Source organism: Chaetodon auriga, chromosome 10, assembly GCF_051107435.1.
Source record: "Chaetodon auriga isolate fChaAug3 chromosome 10, fChaAug3.hap1, whole genome shotgun sequence".
NCBI classification, from domain to species: Eukaryota; Metazoa; Chordata; class Actinopteri; order Chaetodontiformes; family Chaetodontidae; genus Chaetodon; species Chaetodon auriga.
In genome coordinates this window covers 24597290-24616289 of record NC_135083.1, presented here as the reverse complement: position 1 = coordinate 24616289, position 19000 = coordinate 24597290, and the positions used below count along the sequence as shown (strand labels likewise).

The 19000-nt window shown below is 41.3% G+C and overlaps 1 protein-coding gene across 4 annotated transcripts; it reads right to left on the bottom strand.

Annotated features, from left to right (window-relative positions):
- Positions 1-1543: 1543 nt before the first annotated feature.
- tbc1d22b (TBC1 domain family, member 22B) lies at positions 1544-16718 on the bottom strand. 4 transcript variants are annotated; one of them, XM_076740062.1, is made up of 14 exons: positions 16442-16718; positions 12401-12457; positions 11832-12018; positions 11568-11739; positions 10099-10266; positions 9602-9672; positions 9262-9390; positions 9030-9095; positions 6540-6654; positions 5484-5590; positions 5333-5408; positions 4996-5123; positions 4646-4741; positions 1544-4188 (listed from the first exon to the last, which is right to left on the bottom strand). In XM_076740062.1, exons 1-14 carry the CDS (start codon positions 16495-16497, stop codon positions 4060-4062), a joined length of 1557 nt encoding a protein of 518 aa, XP_076596177.1. In that variant the 5' UTR covers positions 16498-16718; the 3' UTR covers positions 1544-4059. The 4 variants fall into 4 exon arrangements, with proteins under 4 accessions (XP_076596177.1, XP_076596179.1, XP_076596178.1 ...); XM_076740064.1 differs by having other exon boundaries at positions 5484-5587; positions 16442-16628; XM_076740063.1 differs by having other exon boundaries at positions 11568-11736; positions 16442-16628.
- Between the last annotated feature and the right edge of the window lie 2282 nt (positions 16719-19000).

The window sequence follows — 19000 nt, the reverse complement described above, 5'->3', positions numbered from 1 at the left end:
TAGCATTTAGCACATTAATGGTCACATTCATTTTTTGTGCATGCAGTTGTTATTAGTTGTGCGTGTGTGCTAGTAGTTGTTGTGTGGTCAGTTTTCATTGTGTGTTAATAGTTGTTGTGTGTGTAAAGTGTAGTTAGTGGTTATTGTGTGTAGTTCGTAGAAATAAACCTTTCATTCATAAAGAACTTTGTTATGTGAGTTTGTGTGTGAAGCATTATGATGAACTCCGTCACAACCTTCAGACTGAGACTAAATGAATTTCTCATCATCTTTCTCCTGTCAAAGGGTGCTGAATTTTATCAGTTCAAATCTGTTATTTAATACAAATACCAGGCTTTTTCTGATAGATGGCGCTAATTATAAATCCAACACCTTCTTTAAACAAAGGCCTTTGCTGCAATCTTTTAATATCCCTCAAGCTAAAATATGCTACACTAAATCTACATTAACAGAACATGGTACTGGAAAGTGGTCACTTCCAACAGTAGTCTGATCTTTGATGCTCCATTCACATGAGTTTGACATGTTGCAAGATACTAATGTCAAAACATGATATTTAATTGGTTTGTACATTTATTCTTGTTCCATCACCATTATTTAGACAAACTAATCTTCTTTCATCCATCAGTGTCCATTATTATCTGTGTGGTTACTTCACCAAAGACCATTATGAGCATTAATGTCCCCTCACATACATCTCTTACGTTACCACGGCTCAGCCCTCTCATTATGTTTGAATGATTCTGTTTTTAAAGGCTTGCACAGAGGGATAAAGTTAATTATTACAAAGTTACCATCTCTCTTGGATACTTCAACTGTGACATTTTCCAGTCTGTTGTCATCTAGCAGCCATCCCATTTCTTACACTGTAACTGCTGCACATCCTCCCCTTCATCATCGCTCCTGTCACACTTTTCCTCTGCAACTTTGATAGATCAAGAGCTCATTTTAAGAATGTTTCCTACTGTTTCTTGTTTATGGCAGAGATCAAAATTGTTGTTATCCAACAGCTTGGCAAACTTAATCTTGCCAATTTCTCCCTCTATTGATTTGCTTATTGAAATCAGTTGAAAGTGGCCTGTCTCATTCTCAAGTGTCACACTAACTTTCCATTCCTCCCCCTTTATCTGTCCTTTGTCAACCTTATCTTTTGTCTTTTTTAAATTAGGCCTTTCTCCCCCCCTTCCTTATCACACCTTACATCTCTCAGACCCCCCTCCACCTGAAGTGTCACCCATGCCTGCACTCATGGCACATTTGAATGCAATCCTCTGAAGCCCTCCAACCAACCAAAGGTTTACTAATTAGCCATCCAACCACCGGGTCAAAGTCCAACCGTACTAAAAAAAACAAAACAAAAAAAACACCCAAAAGCAAACCTGATTCCCAACAGCTTTTGAGCTTCAACAGTCTATACTGGGTTACCAATTTGTTGCTATGAAAATAAAAGCTTGTTTGTTTGGGCAGGAATAAAATTCCTTTTAATGTATGAAAACAGTGAAAACATAATATCCCCCCATACACATACGCACAAATGCCAACATGAAGAACAATCGTTTAATATAAACAAAAAGTTAATGTACAGCAGGTACTGTAATAATTTAAGTATTGTATTGGCTCAATAAAGATTTGGCAAATTATTGTTGAAACAACACAGTTTTGAAACAAATCAATAGCTTTTCATTTTGTCAGCCTGTAGTTATCAACATCATATTTTGAAAAAATATGACCTTTCAATAAAAACAGTGTGGAGTGAACAATACCATTTCAGTAGTGACACAATCAGTTGGTGCACCTGAATGTAGAAAACCTACTTTAAGGCTAAAGGCATACTGTCGACACTCAGAAACACATTCAAAACGTTTCAGATGGATTTAAACAAGGTTGATTAACAAAAAATTTGAAGCATCTTAACTGACAACAGATGAACCATAAATAGGCGTATGACATAATGTTAGACTTTTCCAAAAACAATAATGGTCTATGTCTCTGACTCAATTTAAGTACCATACTATCTTCAGAAGCACTCTGCTAATATAATGCCATAAAGAAACTTGACATATATATAAACATATACATATATACTGTATATACATACATACACACACATATATACATATACACACACATATATGTACATATATACATACATATACACATATATGTATGTATATACATAAGTATATATACTTAATAATTCTTGAATAAGAATTAAGAGTCATTCTAACACTGAAAGATGTTTCTCCATTCAATTGGTTGTACTGTACAATGACCAGTGTAACAGCCAGGAATCCAGTTTGTGTTCAATCCTGATTTAAACGCTGCTACAGCCTCAAATCACTTTCGCTTCAGAATGGTTCAGTTTTCACACGTCAAGCAAATGACCAATGCAAGAACTTTTAAAACACATCTAACGGTTTGGAAATCAAACTACCAAAGGCAAATGATTGTCATAGCTTTCAAACATACTTTGTGTTATAATTACCACTGTAATGAAGGTAGATGCAAAGTGACAAACATTTTAACCCGCTCCTGGAAAAAAAAGGTTATTTTGGATCATGTCACAGACTGGAAAAAGTCACAGATAAAATATAAACCAAACCTGAACCACAGACAAACATAAAACACAAGCATTAATAATAACAAAGCGTCCATGTTACAGGTATAAAGACAGGAGTACATTATATATGCTCAAGACAAAGGCATCGTCATATTCTGAGCTGCACGGTTTCTCAAGTAGGATGGTGTGAATGAATGTCCTTCAGTACCAACGAGCACGGAGAGGCATTTCCCCCATTTCAAAAAGATCTTCAACCCCACAAACAATTATCAAAACAATTGAACATTGAACTATGTGCTATGCATATGCAGTTTTACAGTGACCACAGGTATGTAAATTTGATCCTTTATAGATTATCATAAAATCATTTAGAAGACTACCACTCACATCGTTATGCATAAAGGAGATTTGGAAAATCAGCACTCTCAGGTCAAAACAGACCAGTTGTTGCTGATCTCATTTTGTGCCAGTGTGAAGAGTGTTCACGTGCAACAATCTAAAACAGAATTTTAACTGTCTAAAATCTAATAAAATTTAGATTCATCTTAGTCAGCAAAATTTGATTCGACCCATTTCAGCTGACACATGAACAGGGAATTCCAACGCTACGTGAACCAGAAGGTCCCCGTGTTTCTTAGTGTATTCAGAGGCAGTACAATTCTAATTTTGCCACTGCTGATATATTTGAACTACACCCGAGAGTCTCATAGTGATAGAAAAAATTCTCTCAATCAGCTGATTGATTTCTAATGACCAGGAAGGCAAACTGATACCCAATCAGTTCCTTCACTTTCCAACCAAAACAAAAGCTGAAATACAGCATCCACTATTCGCTACTCTTGGGTCTTACACCTGAATACCAGCCAAAATATGAGTGCCAGTGAAACTGACTGATTGAAATCCAAACAAAGGACTTTCATAGATTGATTGTATAGTGCAGATTTGGTCACCCTTAAACCAAAATGCTCTAACAGCTTGACAGTGTCAGACTAATACATTCCCTCTGTAAAGTAACTACAAAAAAAAAGAAAAAGAAAATAATAATCTGTAGATACCATCTTTCACTAAAAGGATGATCTCATAAACATTCATCATCCCATCATATTACAGCAAGTGTACATTTCATCTGAGAGACAATCAATGTAGCATGACCAAAAACAATAGAAGTAAACCAAGATGGCCTAGCTATGTTATTTTCATACTGTAACAGTCCTTTGATACAGTGCTTCATGTTAACTGCAAATAGTCTCATAGTCACTGGGGCTCGATGGGTGCACCATAAACCCGAATCCAGTGATATTCACTGGACTTCATTTTCACAGGATGAGTTTTGTGGCTCTGAGATAACATCCTGCAGGTGTCCTGGAGCTGCACTTGAATACTTGAATCCTCAGGCGATCTCAAATACAAAAGTTAGTGTGTGGAGCATTTCGGATGCTGTGGATCCATTCCGTCATTTCGTCCTGTAGCTACTGTGTTTCCTGTGAGCAGCCCTGGGCCTATCTCTTGTAGTGGCTGGGCGCATCTGCAAACATGTACTTCAGTCTGTAAGCTTCAGCCAGGAGGAGACCCACCTCCTCGTTACCCCAGTGGATTGTAGGAAGGTTCTGCAGTAGCATAAGAAGGCCCTGAAGAGCAACAGGAGTTTACTTTGAGACACTGACACCATTTTGGTAGGCAGAGGTTAATAACAGTGCGGACTGAATTTCAAATATACAATATATACTGTCTGCAGGTTGGTCAACTCTCCCTTTCTGAGACAATGGAATCAGGCTCTAAAAGCTGTAATCATCATTAAATACTTTATGTTGTAATTTCAGTTTATGCCAGAGATGAAAAATGTGAAAACTTCCCATCAGACTTATCTAAAGGGACATTTTCAAATCATCTTGTTTTGTCCAAACAAAAGTCCAAAACCCAAGAGGAGTCAATTTACTATCACATAAGACAAATGACCTGATGATGGCGCAGGACGAAAGGTTAAGGGATTATAAAGTTAAATTATAAAGTTATCGAAACTGAACCTGAGCAGGACATGAATGTGTTTGCTACAAAGAACGGGTATCACGACAAAGACATGGGTACCTGAAAGTCAACCATGGAGAGGATTTCTTTGCGCCACTCAATGAGGAAAGCAGCACATACGTATAGGTGGAAGTGTGAGAAACCCTCTGCTTCAGCCTGAGGGAAACAGAACAGTATCGCAGCCAATTACAACATGACTTTGACATTATCCAAAGGTTACAAGCCAAGACATCCACAGGGAGAAGAGAGTCTGCCCTAAACCAAGTTTACTTAAAGTAAAGTGCACAAAGAACCAGCAGCAGTTTGAATTCTATACTACAGTATGTAGTTTTTCAGGCTTTGGTGGTGCTGCTGTTGTACTGCATTACTTTCTATTGTGAAGCTTTGACGAGGTGTACACTCTGCTCTACCTGGTAGGTGTCCCAGAGACGGATAGTGCAACGAAGCGGCAGCTCCCTCATCAGCAGATTGTTCATCCACCGGAAAGCAAACTGGAGATACTCTACCTCATACCTCTTAAAATGATTGTGAATGTCCTCTAGAGACAGACAGACAGACGGACAGACAGACAGACAGGTAGACACATACACACAAACACAGATGTTACCAAGTGTCGACCATTTTCTACATGTATGAGCTCATGGGCTAAACAAAGAGGAATGAGCAGGACATGTCAGTACAAAGTACAGGCAACCTCAAACACAGACACATGAAACTCCTTACTGCGACTGACAGGAGTCCACTTACCATCTATCCTGCTGACCAGCTCTTCTAAAGCTTTCACTTTGTTCTGGATTCCAGGCTGAGCAAAGGTATAGTTGTCCTGAAAGGATACCACTATCAGTAAAACAGCACAGTTTTCAAGAAGCATTGTAGAAATGCATGTTTGTGACCAGACCTGTATTCCATCCAGCAGCTTGCTCATGCACCAGAAGCTGTCCGCTTCGATGTTTCTCTGGGTGTCCAGAGGCAGCGCGGCCACTTCAAAGCTCTCCACATCCTCTGCTGGAACAGCAAATAACAGTGAACGAAACAGAAATGACTTGACTCATACTGATGACTCTTAGTGAGACTTCTAGATTTCTGAATGCTGCTCCCTACTGGGGTTGGTTGAAGAAATGTTTGTGACCTTGGAAGTGGTAACATCTAGGGCTGTCCCCAAAAATCTGCATCATTGTACATTGAACAATGCACACTACAGGACGACAGGCTGCACAAACTGTGTCTTGTCTCAAAGTGTAGAGAAGGGTAACGGAAACGGAGACATCGGACAGCACAAGGCGGGGCAGTGTGACTCCGGTTTGTTGGCTCCTCTGATGCTCTCAGCTCCACAGCTCACTGTGAGTCAAGTGGGCTAAACTACTCATGAATCAGATGCTGGTACAACACCCTCTACTGCTGTCCAGTGTGACTGTGTGTTCACTCATCAGCAGCCCGGCAGGAGAGACGCTCCATGCTGCACTGGGATTTTCAAACTGAACTATGAGGAGAAGACACTTTTACTTTCTCTTACTGTGTCAGAATCTGATGTCTTCACATCACAGATGATGAACAAAGGAATTAAAACACATGTCTTAGAGGTACATCATTAGACTAATGCAGGCTGATATAAGACTTCAGTGTGGGGCAGCTGCTCAGGTGAGCTGACACTGACACAGAGGGCGAGGCAGTCGTAAGATAGGTAAGGTATATTAAACAAAAGACATCAGTAATTATGCTTCTATTATTAAATAAAAAATATCAATAGATAAGAAAAAGCATTAACCAGTGCTGGTTTAATATGCAGACTCTGAACAAATTCAGAAAATCCTGTTTCGGGGACAGCCCTAGCAACAACATGTAAAATAGAGACCCAGACCAGATCACCGGGTGAAAAAAAGCCCGGTATGAGTGATTTTGGTCTAGTGTGAATGAAACAGGACTCTGCACGGGAATGTTGCCAAAAGTAACTTACTGACAAACTCAGACAGGAAGACGACAAAGAAGGGTGTGACCAGATCATTGATCCCCTGGACGTAACCGCTGGCTGGGTGACGGATGGCCCAGATAAAAAGAATACGCTCAAACACCTGAGGAATGAAAGACAACAGAACAGTTCCATCACTGTGTGTACCAGATTTATTACGGGATCAGAAGAATATTTACACTATTGTATAGTTGCTTTGGCTCAGTTTTTATAGCAGAGGAAAAGAGCCAAATAAATTCTTACCTTTAAAGTGCAAAACACTAAATCATACGCTCAGTCCCCACAGCACAGAGACCTCAGATTAGCACGAGATTCAGTATTTATTGCCAAGTGCACACATGGGTTTGCAGGCATTTCTCCTGGCCTGAACATTACCCTGGTGAACAGTATTGCAACATAAATGCTAATTACTTCACCATTAGTGGAATAAATTTGAAATGTGTGGCAGCAGAGGAAGGAAAAATGAGATGTTACTTCCCTTCTTTTGATTACAGTCAAAGTACTGCAATGCATTAAGTGTTTGTTACAGTAGTGTAGACTGACAGCATTACTGTAACTTAGCATTTAATGAGTAAAGGATTACTCTCGAGATTTGGAGATGTTAATGATTCCAGTGAATAATTTCCAGTGAGAAACATGTCTTCACTCAGATCAGAGCTTCTCAAAGTTTGGACCTCCATCCCATATAGTCAACCAGCGGCCTGCCAAAGCTTCGAACCCCACCCGCACAATATAAATGAAATCAGAAAATGTACGCATCTAACGTTACTTACCAGTGGACGAGGTCCAGTCCACCCTGACAGTGAATGTCAATTAGCCTGCCAACGTCTGGCAACGAGCCAAAAAGACTAACTCGTAGTCCACCCGCTCTACGACAGTCACAGAGGTTCTTGTCTACTTGATGTAAGAGCCGTTGCTTGGGTTTATTTTTGTTGCCAAACTGTTGCTTTGAATCCCAAACTGAGGGTTTTTTGTTTGCTTTTTCTTTTCTTTTTTTTTTTTGGCAGAGATCAGGATTCACTCATTGGTAGCTGAACTGTTTGTTTTGTATGGAGCACTGACGGCCTCCTTGATGGAGGTCTAAGAGCATTTTCTAGTTCAGCATCTTGTTATCATTATGAATTTTCCATGTTTTTTTAGGAGTCTGTTGACTCATACAGACTCACAAAAGTAGTAATTATTGTGTAAGAAAGAATTTAGGGCTAAATGAATCTAATTTCTTTATTTAAAAGTCTGGTTAGAAAAATTCTGGCCCTTGCACACATGCAGCTGAAGACCTCTGCCATATCTCCTGTTCTGAATGGGCTACAAGCTGTTATTCAGTGTACCATTTTGAAATAAGCTTCGTATTGTTCAATAAATTGTTAATGATGTTGACCATACAGCTGAGCTGGAGATCCTTTACAGCCATCCTGTGTTGATGAATGTGCTTTTAATGTGGCTTTTTTCTCTATCACTGACATCACTGTCATGGCGATGTTAACTGTGGAGAGAGTGCTGTGTGTTGATGCTGTTGAGTTCACATATTAACGATACACTGGAGAACTCCTAAATCACAGATTCAGAATGTGTCTCGAATTTCCACAACTAGCATAAATGTAGTTGTAAGAAAATGAATTAGAGCCCATTTTTCCAGAGGAGTCCAGAGGACTGATAGAGAGTTTCATCACATGGTGCAGTATCAGAAAAGCTCAATGTAGTTCTCCACAGGCTCACTGCTCGTCTGGACACAAATCTTCGGTGTTTTGAAAACCCACATAAAATCACCACATTTGAGGAAGAGTCAGACTCAGTGAAGTTCCTTTCTACAGAACAGTTCCTCTGCAGTAATCTGATGGCTCTTTCTCTGCAACAACGTCACTGACAGGGTCATGGGTTATCCGAGGCAGACAACACCTAAGTGTATTTACTGTCTCCAGTCTCACTTGTCTATGTTTGACATGAGCTGAAGCCACGTTAGGATTTGTAGAAATGAGCCCTGAGGCCTGTGTCACAGTGCAAGTTCAACTCTGTGGCTCTCCTCTCTCTTCATGTACAAAAACATCTCTTCATTTAACTTAAATCATGTTATTATTGTATTTAATTATCATAATAAACAAAATGATTCTACTGATCTCTCTCTATTGCTCTTCTGTTTTTCCAGATCCAGCTGTCCAGTAAACCGATCGGTTACCATGGTGAAGTAGGCCAGTTAAAGGCTTTGTGATAAAAAGAAACTTGGGCTAAGTTTATGTTCCTGCTTCATGCTGACTTTGACAGATGAACCAAACAAACGCAACACTAAGTGTAAGGGTTCCCACCTTGGTTTAAAGATGACACCATGAGCTAATGCCTCAACAGTGCTGAATCACAAACGACACAGAACCAGTGCAGGACTATGGAGTGCACGCTCAGAAGAAATGAATCACCCACATGCACTTCAGGTCAGATATCTGAACTGTCTGTAACTCCACTGCTCCTCACTCGTTCAGATCTTACCTCTTGTACTGCAGGCTGCTGGAACAAGGGAATCAGAGGGTTGGTTCTAGGAATGTCGATGTGGATCTAACAGGAAAAACAAAGATTGAGATCTTAACCCAGGATAATCAAAGCCGACAGCATGTTTGTGCATGTTTCCTATAATATTTCCCTTTAATATCAGAAATATTGTGGTGTTCACTGATGAGTAGTAGCAGTTTTTCTCCATTTGTTAACTCTAACTGTATATTACCTGTCTGTATGTGTCTTTATAGTGCTCGTCTGTTCTGGAGTGGTAATACTGCTCTATGAAACCAAAGTATTCTTCCCGCTTCCTTTTTAGCACCAGCTCTCTGCGCTCCTTGTTGGCCGGGAGGTAGCCCTGTCAGACACAGAGGAGAGGAGAGAAAATGCCAGTGAGGAGAGGCTTTCTCTTATTATGTGAACAGATTCACAGGAACAGAACAGGCCAGCCATTTGAGATAAGAGAAGAGAGAGGAGATAAGGCTGCCTGTACGGGTAAGGCTTCTGATGTTATGCGAGCATTTTCTAAAAACATGAGATGTTGCAAAATTTCAGGTCATGAGACTCACAGAGAGAAGTCTCCACGTGATTGGCCGGACTTCTCTTGGGATGCCCGACCAGCTGTGCTTCCGGAGCTCCTCTGTAACAACACAGAGCAAGACATAAAAACACATTATCAACACTTTCACTCTGTAGAAAATCACAGTGACAGACAGCTCATTCAGCTCAGTGTTCGACTGATATGGATTTTTCAATGGCTGATACAAACATTTACAGAGCAGGACGGCTGAAGGCAGATACTGTATATAATGCAAATACAACAATCCAATAATAACAAATGAGACACAACTGCCGAACTTAAATTAACATTTATTTAACACTAACTTTATTGTCTGCATTGTCTGTGACACGTCTGCCTCTTGAGCACAGGCATTGGCTGATGCAGATTATCTCACAACACCGACCGATTAATCAGTCAACCACTAACACAGAGAGTAGGGTTAGCCTGGAACCAATAACTACTCTACAGCTACATGACAACAGTGTGGCTGTTTTACCCTCCTACCTAGGTCAGTGTTGGGACTAGCCAGCAGCTGCTTGAATTTATCCAGCCGGCTCTTCTCTCGCACCGTCATGGGCGGTGCCCCTGACGCATTCTGGTCTGAGATACGAGCCACCAGTGGGATGATGGGACGAGCTGGGAGAGTGTGTTGCTTCTGGAGTGGGGAACGAACTGTAGAGGACCACACAAGGTTATTTTATGTAGCTTCGATATGTAAACTACATTTTAATGGAGACAGACTGCCTTCTACCTTTTTATATTCTTTAAAATTTGGATCTTTTTATCAGCGTGTATAAATTCTTTTTGTGCAACTTTTAACTTGTTATGTTGTTCGTCATAGCAGCAACTCATGCTCATGTTTGATATTCCTTTTATCATATAATTGGAGATAATTGTGATGTTTTTCACCAACGTCCTGCCTCACAATCACATAGGGTAGAGTCATACAGTTGTGGATGGGAGCTGCACAGTATAAACAGTCTTGTCCTGCTGACCAGGAGCAGAGATGCTGGGGGCTCAAGGCACACGGTGCTATGCATTTGTGATTCATGTGTGAGGGTCAGATAGAATTCCTCCTTTTTTCACAAAGACAACATCTTATTTTTTTTATGTGAAGCACTTGGTGCATGTGATTGCTTTGTTCTGAAGCACTTTGAGCTGCAATTTTTATATGATAGGTGCTATACAAATGGAGTTTAATATTATATAACTAACTGTGGTAAGATACGCTGTCAGTGCCCAGTAATACTGCGTTCATGCTGATAAACTCAGTGGTACTTTGACCAGAGTCATTCGTCTGTATCACTGAAAACACTCCAGTGCCCATGGGGGTAACAGCATTTGGAGAAACATTTTCAGGACTGCACAATGTGCTGCCAGGCTCATACTTCAGGCCTGTATCCAGCTGCATAAATCTCCTTAAGTTTCAAATTTAAGTTTGTCCCTTATGCAAAATATTTGATTAAGCTAAGGGAAATATTTTGCCTCAGCTGAGGTTGCTGATGATTTGGGAGCGTTGCATAAAGCCTCGTAGATTGTGTCCTTGCCTAAGTGTTTAGACTAAGGCTTTCACAGTAGTTCTTGTCATAATACAGCATATGTGCACTTCAGTTACCATGGTTACACTTCACTCACATCATCATCCCTTAATGTGACTTGACAGCATTATTGTCAGTGCCAGCTAGCTTCTCCAAAATGGAGAACAAAAAGAATACAAAAAGAAAGGCAGAACGTTCTCCTCAAAGAACATCGAAAGATAAAATCCAAAGACATTTCTTGTCTAAGGGATCCTTAGATGAGAATTTAAGGGCAACTTTAGCCTAAGTGCCGTTATGTAACCATGCACAGATATAATCCTACTAGGCCTAGCTGCACTGTTAGGTCCCCCTAATTAGCTTCACTATGAATCCCCTGATAAGCTGCTCAGTAGCTCTTAATGCTGAATGAAGTGCTACAGAATATCACCCACATACCTGAGGACATGTTGAGGTGGGCATCACTACTAGACCTGAAAACCTTGCCGTTGACATGCTCGCACTCTGTGTCCTCCTCCTGTACATCTTGGAGCTTTTCAGCTTCTGCCCTGGGAGGACCCGGTCTGTGTGAGTCCCACGTTTCTGTGTCACCGGCCTGATTCTGCTGCTGCTGATTGGAAGCACATCAGAATATCTCCTCTCATTTCAGACCAATTCTATGCCCATAACTGCTCAGTGAGAAAAATGATATGTTATGGATACCTGGCTCTGTGTGGACACAGACTGCTGGCCTGATGGCAGGGATGCAGGGGCGGGGGTCGCGAGGAAATCCTCGTCCTCTTCATCGTCAATGTCCCACGCATCGTTGGTACTACGAGCAAACTCATGGAAGCTAGAGGCCTTTTTAGACTTGAGATTGTTGAACTTGGGCTTTGTGTCTTTGGGATACCTGCAGAGAGACCAATCGAGAGATCAAGCAGACAGAAAGAGGAGGAAAGAGGGAAAAATTAAAGGATGTATTGGTCTCACTCATGGCAGCACTGGTAGCTAACATACACATTGAGATGATATCGCCAAAAGGAACAAAAAACAAAAAACAACCAAAACAAACCCTGGAAATCCAACAAAAAAGGGTGATAAAACTCAAAGTCTGTACACTAAGTTAAGCAACGTCAAAGGTCAGCACTGGTACAGCGCAGGTGCATGCAATCCACACATACTGGAAGCATGGAACGATATGCTGAAAAACAAAGTTGAAATAAACAAGTTGAATAGAATGCACCCATGTAGGTAACACGACGTCATGCAGTCCAGTTGGCCTTAGCACTTACGTGCGACGCAATCGTGGGTCGAGAGGTGGATGCTGTGCTCCATAAACTGGCTGTACACTGTAGAAGACGACATGTGAAATGCTGTCACCTCAGCAAATCTACTCATCAATTATCATTCAGAGGAAAGCTTGAAGATTAATGTCCTGTCTTTGTCACACATATTTTCCATTGTTTCCTTGTTGCAGTAAGTAGCTGAATCCCTTCAAAATAAGTTCACTTATAGCACAACGAACAACGAAGGACCACAGAAGAGAACGCAACACGTCTGGAAATGGCACTTTGGATGTATGGCTGCCATGTACCATGTGCAAAGAACGTGGGCAGTGTGCACATCCAACTCTAGTTGGGCACACATGCACAACAAAACAGCACACAAAGGAAAAGGAGATGTTGTCTGCACTCAAATTAGCAAACTTTGATTGATGCAATGTTTCAACCTACAACGTCTTTGTCAGGCAACTATCCATGAGAACAAAAAGAGGCTTTACAGACAAGAAACAATGACGCCATACACTGTATGTGACACACATTTTTGGACATTTTTTCATTTTTTGAAATACATGTTTTTAACATGAGATGAAAGGTGTGCAATACAGAGATGACACATGATAAGAAACAAATCGGTAAGTAGCCTAGCTTTTACAAGAGAGGGAGACAAGAGGGGGTAAAAGAAAGGCATCTGCATTTATTGTTTCTATAAGAAATCTCTCATTAAAATATATTGCATCCAAGATTTTTCATCAGATCACTACTCCTAAGAGCCTCTTTACTTTCTCCATACCAGCGTACCTTAGGCAGCTGATGGCGTGGCCCACGTGCTTGAAACGGGTGGTGCTCATCACCCATTCTGATATTGACGTGTTGCTCACTAATGTAAGAGCACAACAACGTTGAAGTTTTGCCAACAAAAGCCAGACCAGACCATGAGCAGAGAGGAAGGTAAAACGACACGAGTGGTTGTACAAGTGATCACAGCATGCACAGTTAAGGATAACTAAAAGACCTTCATTTATGGGTGAATGCACACTGGGTGCTGCTACCACATACATCTGTAGTTTCCTGCTGGGAGAGTGATGATATCTGAGAATGGATGAGGAATGGACAGATCATCTTTTAAAAGAAGATGCCTGACACTGGTTTCTGGTGTAATTTGCGATCTGTCTCAATGATGTGCTGATATTTTTGAATGACTTTGCAAAGCTTTGAAAGCCAGTGGGAGGTATTTTTGAAGCGCAGAGCCAGCAAATACAGCCTCACATTCTGCTTTCCACTGACAGATGACATCTCAGTTCCTCCCTGCTATTAAATAACCCTTTACCCTGTCTTATTTAGAACTGGAGGTTTTACTGTGTATTGAACAGAACTAGAGGACAGCTTGCACGGCCGCTGTGTTCCTCACCACCCTGTGGTGGACATTATGTTCAGCGGATGTGAGAATCTTAATGCTCAGCTTCTTTCCAACTCTCTGGCGACCCAAAACAGACACAGTCAAGTGCTCCTTACCTTCACACAAAGCCACCAGAGAGCAGCCTCCGAAACCCTTCTCAAACTGTTGGACTTTTCTTAAGAAAAACTAGAGCTGCAACGTCTAATCAATTGTTAGTCAGCTTTCACATTAATCACAAACTATTCTGATAATCGATTAATCAGTTTGAGTAATTTTTTTTTTTTAAAGACAAAAAAAAAAGAGTTCAAATTCTCTGATACCAGCTTCTTAAATGTGAACATTTTCTGGTGTCTTTACTCCTCTATGACAGTTAACTGATCAACATTCTTCATCATTTTATTTATAGACCAAACAGCTACTAGAGAAAATAATCAACAGATTAATTGACAATGAAAATAACTGTTAGTTGCAGCCCTAAAAATAACCTCTGATTAAGTAAAGCATGCTTAAAACTCAAACCTCATAACCTTAAGCCTATGTCTGGGTCTGTGTTCATGTTACGAGTCAGATATCAGATACAGTCTAGTAAACAAATAATTTGCCTATACACCATGAGTTTCCTTATCAGGCTGTCAACAGAGAGCAGCTTTCGGTCAAAGCTACTGAGAGACTGCCTGAAGTCTTTTTTCAAGAGTGCTCTCTGAAAAGGATTGCTTACTTACTATTCTTTTTGTCACCATAATGGTGGTCTAACACTAAGTCTAACATCACTGTTTATCCAAACTATTGTCAGTGTGGCCGAAATTTCAATCACGATAAGTGCTTCATTCAAAGTAGCTGAGAGGCTTTGTGTGAATATCACAAAGCAACAAACATCACAACTAGCATGTGGATTTTGTCAAACTGTGGCTTCTAGTGCCTGAGGCTAAAAGAAGTTAGCCTAATTCAAGTCATTTGCATGAATAAACTGACAGTAAGCCTGGTGCCTGAGAACTGGGCCTGCTGATTATCAGCCTCAGACTTGTTTAATCAGGAGCAGCTCAAGGACAGGCAGCAAGACTGAATGCTGCTATTCTGTCCAAACATATGTTTGGCTTTGGGTTTCCAGCCCTCCACCCACCACAGTTTGAGAAAGATCTGTGTGTGTGACAAAGACAGCGACGCCCTCTCCTTAGAGGACCTCTCTTCAGTGCAGGACGCCCACTCAGTCTTCACAGCCATAAAGACACGAAGGCCAATAAAGATATGAACACAAACGCATTAGCATGAATAGGTCATGTCTTATCAGTGAAGTCTGATGAGCTGTGCAGAGTGAGGAGATTCAAAGAAAAGAGAATGTAAGAATACCCGCAGGTCCTCAGTGCCCATTCTAACCCATTGTCATGATGCCTATTGAGTAAGCTGTACAGGCTGGGACAGGCCTCGTCCCAGTCTGTGCCTGTCATATATTAAGATTACATTCAAGGCACAGCAGTAAGACTCCTGTTTTCCTGAAAAATAACCTACTGGCAATGTTTGAAAAATCCAGAGGACAGTTTATAAACACTTGCTCAATCTTCAAATCTGCTACTACACATCTGCATGATGTTCAAAGTTGTGACTCTGTGGCTTGACCCAAACAAAGATGGCAGGCAGAAATGACTCAGGTCAAAATCCACTGCTGTTATACAACAGGAACCAAAACTTTGTATTTTCATAAAAAATGAGCTGCCACCTGAGAAGCAGGTACACACTCTTTTTTTGTTCAGCAGATGATGGAATATTTTTGAATCCAGATGTTTAGAAGAGGGAGGAAAATACCTTTTGGAAATAGCTTCACAACAGCTGAAAGTCTTGTTGAAAAACCTTCTGGGTTTTGCAGTGAATTTATTTTTCAGAGACACAAATGCTTAAGGACAGTCAGTCAAACGTACTGAACGTTATAATGAAAGCCACAAACATGCCAGGACTAGCCAAGTGCTCTGGCCTAAGTTAAAGGTGATGGTCCACATGCTTCCCCCCACTTCAGGAACATAATGCTGTTTTTCCCATAACACCTCAAATAGTCCTTAGTCTGTCATAAGCGTCCCCCTCTAAACCAAACCCACCGGCTGCTATTGTTGGTCATCTTAATAAATAAAGCTGCCACCATGAGAGGATGTATTTCATTAAACGTGTACCTTTGTGCCTCACGTAAAGAAATGACTGCAGTGGTCCTCATGAAGAGTGCAGTCATCCCTCTGAGGAGCTGGCCTAAGAGGAGCGTCACCACCTCAGCACACACTGAGAAAGCATATGGCGGCGATGCACTGACTGTGACAGCTGACACCTCAACTCTGAGCGTCAGAAACCACTGAAAGGAGAGAGCTGGAGGTCTGTTTGTCTCAGCTGGAGGCTGAGAAGACACTCAAAAAGACGGTGGGAAGGCTGAAAAGTCCTCCTGCGAACAACTACAGCGTGGTCAACGAATGAACTTCCAGAGCGTCATACGTCAGTCAGCTGGAGCTCAGTCTAAGCTAATATGAAGTTACTTCATTATGAGTTGATTCAAGCGACATTACGCTGCTTCTGCTCTGACTGTTCATATTTTCAACAACAATGAACGGAATCAGTCTGAGACGTACTAAAGGAATGCAGTCCTGCTTCGTATAGAAAAAGAGAGTTTAAAACCCCACCTTCCGGGAACCTTTGCGTTTCTCCTCCAAAAATTGATCCTGTTCTCGGTGGCCATACTCGGATAACACGAGCCGCTTTAGCGCGACACCGACAGCGGCTCCTCGCACGAGCAGAGCATGAGGAACCGTTTCCGCGTTTCTCTGACGACAGCTCAGCCCGCTTGGCCTCCTCTGCTCGGCCTCCTCTCAGCTTTAAACCGCCAGCAGATAAGAATATTTAGCGTCCGAATGCGATGAGGTTTGATGCAGCGCACTGGAAGCCGCCATTTTGGGGCACACCGACCGAAGCGTGTGATTGGCGGGTGGGTCGAACAGGTGCAGTGGAAGTGGCCAATAGGATGAGAAGGAGGGGTTATGGTCAGGGACGCTCAGTGAAGAGAAACGCAAACAAAGACGAGGGATACTTTTAAAACTTTAGGGTGGTAAGGGAGAGGCTGTGGCTCCTCGGAAGTAGCCGACAGTTAATGGGACTGCAGCCATGGTGGCACCTGCATGTAGTTAGTATGTTTGGTTTGACTAATGAGGTGGTGATATGGCCAGAGAGGTCATGGAACTGTCTCCCCTCCTAGAGACAGGTGTTTCACCTGACCTCATTAACCATTTTAACTGCACTACCAGCCACTGAAAAGATGTTATCATGATCACATTCTGTATTTTAGAGCTTAAACAATTATGGTTTGAGTGATGGTTACATCCTCTCAGCTGGGAGAATTTGCTTTGTTTGTCTTATATAATGGTGAGCTGAATTTGAAGATTTTTTAACATTTTGTTTCAAATTCACTCATAAATTTTTCATGAAAATGCTTGTTAGCTGCAGCTCTGCTAATTTTGATAACTTGAAATTGTGGCCCCATAGTAATCATATTGGGTCACAAATTTTGCAAAAGAAAAACCAATTTGACCTGACAGATACAGAGAATGGCAGATGTTGACAGCTGTAATTGTAGACCTGTAGTGTTTACAGTATGATCCCCATAGAACCTGACAGGTCACGGATGTCATCAAAACACCACAGCTGTGCTCTTATCTAGCTCTGACCTTTGACCTTACCGGAGGGTACATGTAAAAGAAACCACATAGACCTACAGAGGTAAAACTGCAGAAACTGTACATCAGACTAATCAGTAAAGTTTCAAGAAAAAGAGAGAAATGAAGTCTGAAATAGTACCCCAGTGCAGTGACTGTGTTCTTTGAGCTTTTTAAGTAGCTGTTCTGTAACTATTACAAGCTCTACAAACCACAAACCAGCAAACAAATCTAAATACTTCCTCTACATTTTGACCCTTGCGTCTTACTCAATAATACTAATACTTCCCTTTTTTCTCAGATGCTGTATCTACATCTTCTGTCCACACGAGGGCAGGAATTCCCCTCTACGGTCAGAGAGCCTTAGTCAAAGTGAAACTATATGCACTGCTGCGTATTTACTGTAAATGTTTGACAAGTGAGTTCTCTATTTATGCTGCTTATCGCACATCAACAACAGCGATGTTTTGGCAGATGATTTGCCGATTGTGAAATGAAATCATGGCTCACCAACTGATCAACTAAGTCATTTATTGTGGTTCTTTTGGCTCCAGTACCCCAGGGACTTACACTGCAGTTTGACATTCCTTTGCTCTATTCAAATGCAGGCAAAATGAGGTTTGGGAGACATGACTGAGTTTCGTTATACATGCTGGCCTGCATTTGAATTGCAGGTGCTCTCATGTGTCTGTTTGTTTAGGGAAATCACAGCAGCTCCCCACCTGTCTTCACCTCTACCAGCATCCAACGAATTTCAACGGACAAAATCCAGGTGAGAGTTTATATTTGGGTACTTGCCATACAGGCTGGGAACAAATGTGTGCTGTGGATCTTGTGTCATTATGAGTGGAGCACCATTCATACATTTCCAAGGATTATCTATTTGTAATTACTTTTTTTTGGGAGATTTTCAACAGTGCCTGAAGTGGATCTTGTGACTTTTTGCCATTACGTTGCCTTTGGTGTGGCCAGCTCAGAAAGGAAAACAGTGGTGTGAAAGCAGTTGGCTGAGAGGAGATACACTAATAGAGTCACAAGGCAGGACAATGGGGAACTGTGTGTAGGGCTGCTGAACATGCCTGGGGCACAACAGTTTGCTAAACAACACTCTGCATTTACTTCAGACTGGGTGACATTTCTTCTCTGAGTATAAACTAAGCCTCTGCTGTAAATGCAAGTATGAATTCAATTTAAAACCCTAAAAAGATCATTTCAATACTATTAATAATAATTGTGCTTTTCATGGCACTTACTCAGTGGAATTTGAGCCCCCAGCTATATTTTGGTTTGTGTGGCCCCCCTTGTTTCGCTCTCCCTCTCACCCCTGAAAGGATAGCATTGTGACTCGTTCTCTTCCTGAAAGTTTAAGTGGCAACCAAACCACTCTGACAGCATTCTTTAAGAAAAGAGGAACTTTTCTCTTTTGTTGTCCTGTCACTGTGGCGGGTGTTCAGCTCTACAGTTGTTTTCCAAGTTTGGAGAACTTTTGGGGAATTCTAGCTTTTAAGTACTTGAAAAAAGTTGCAATGAACT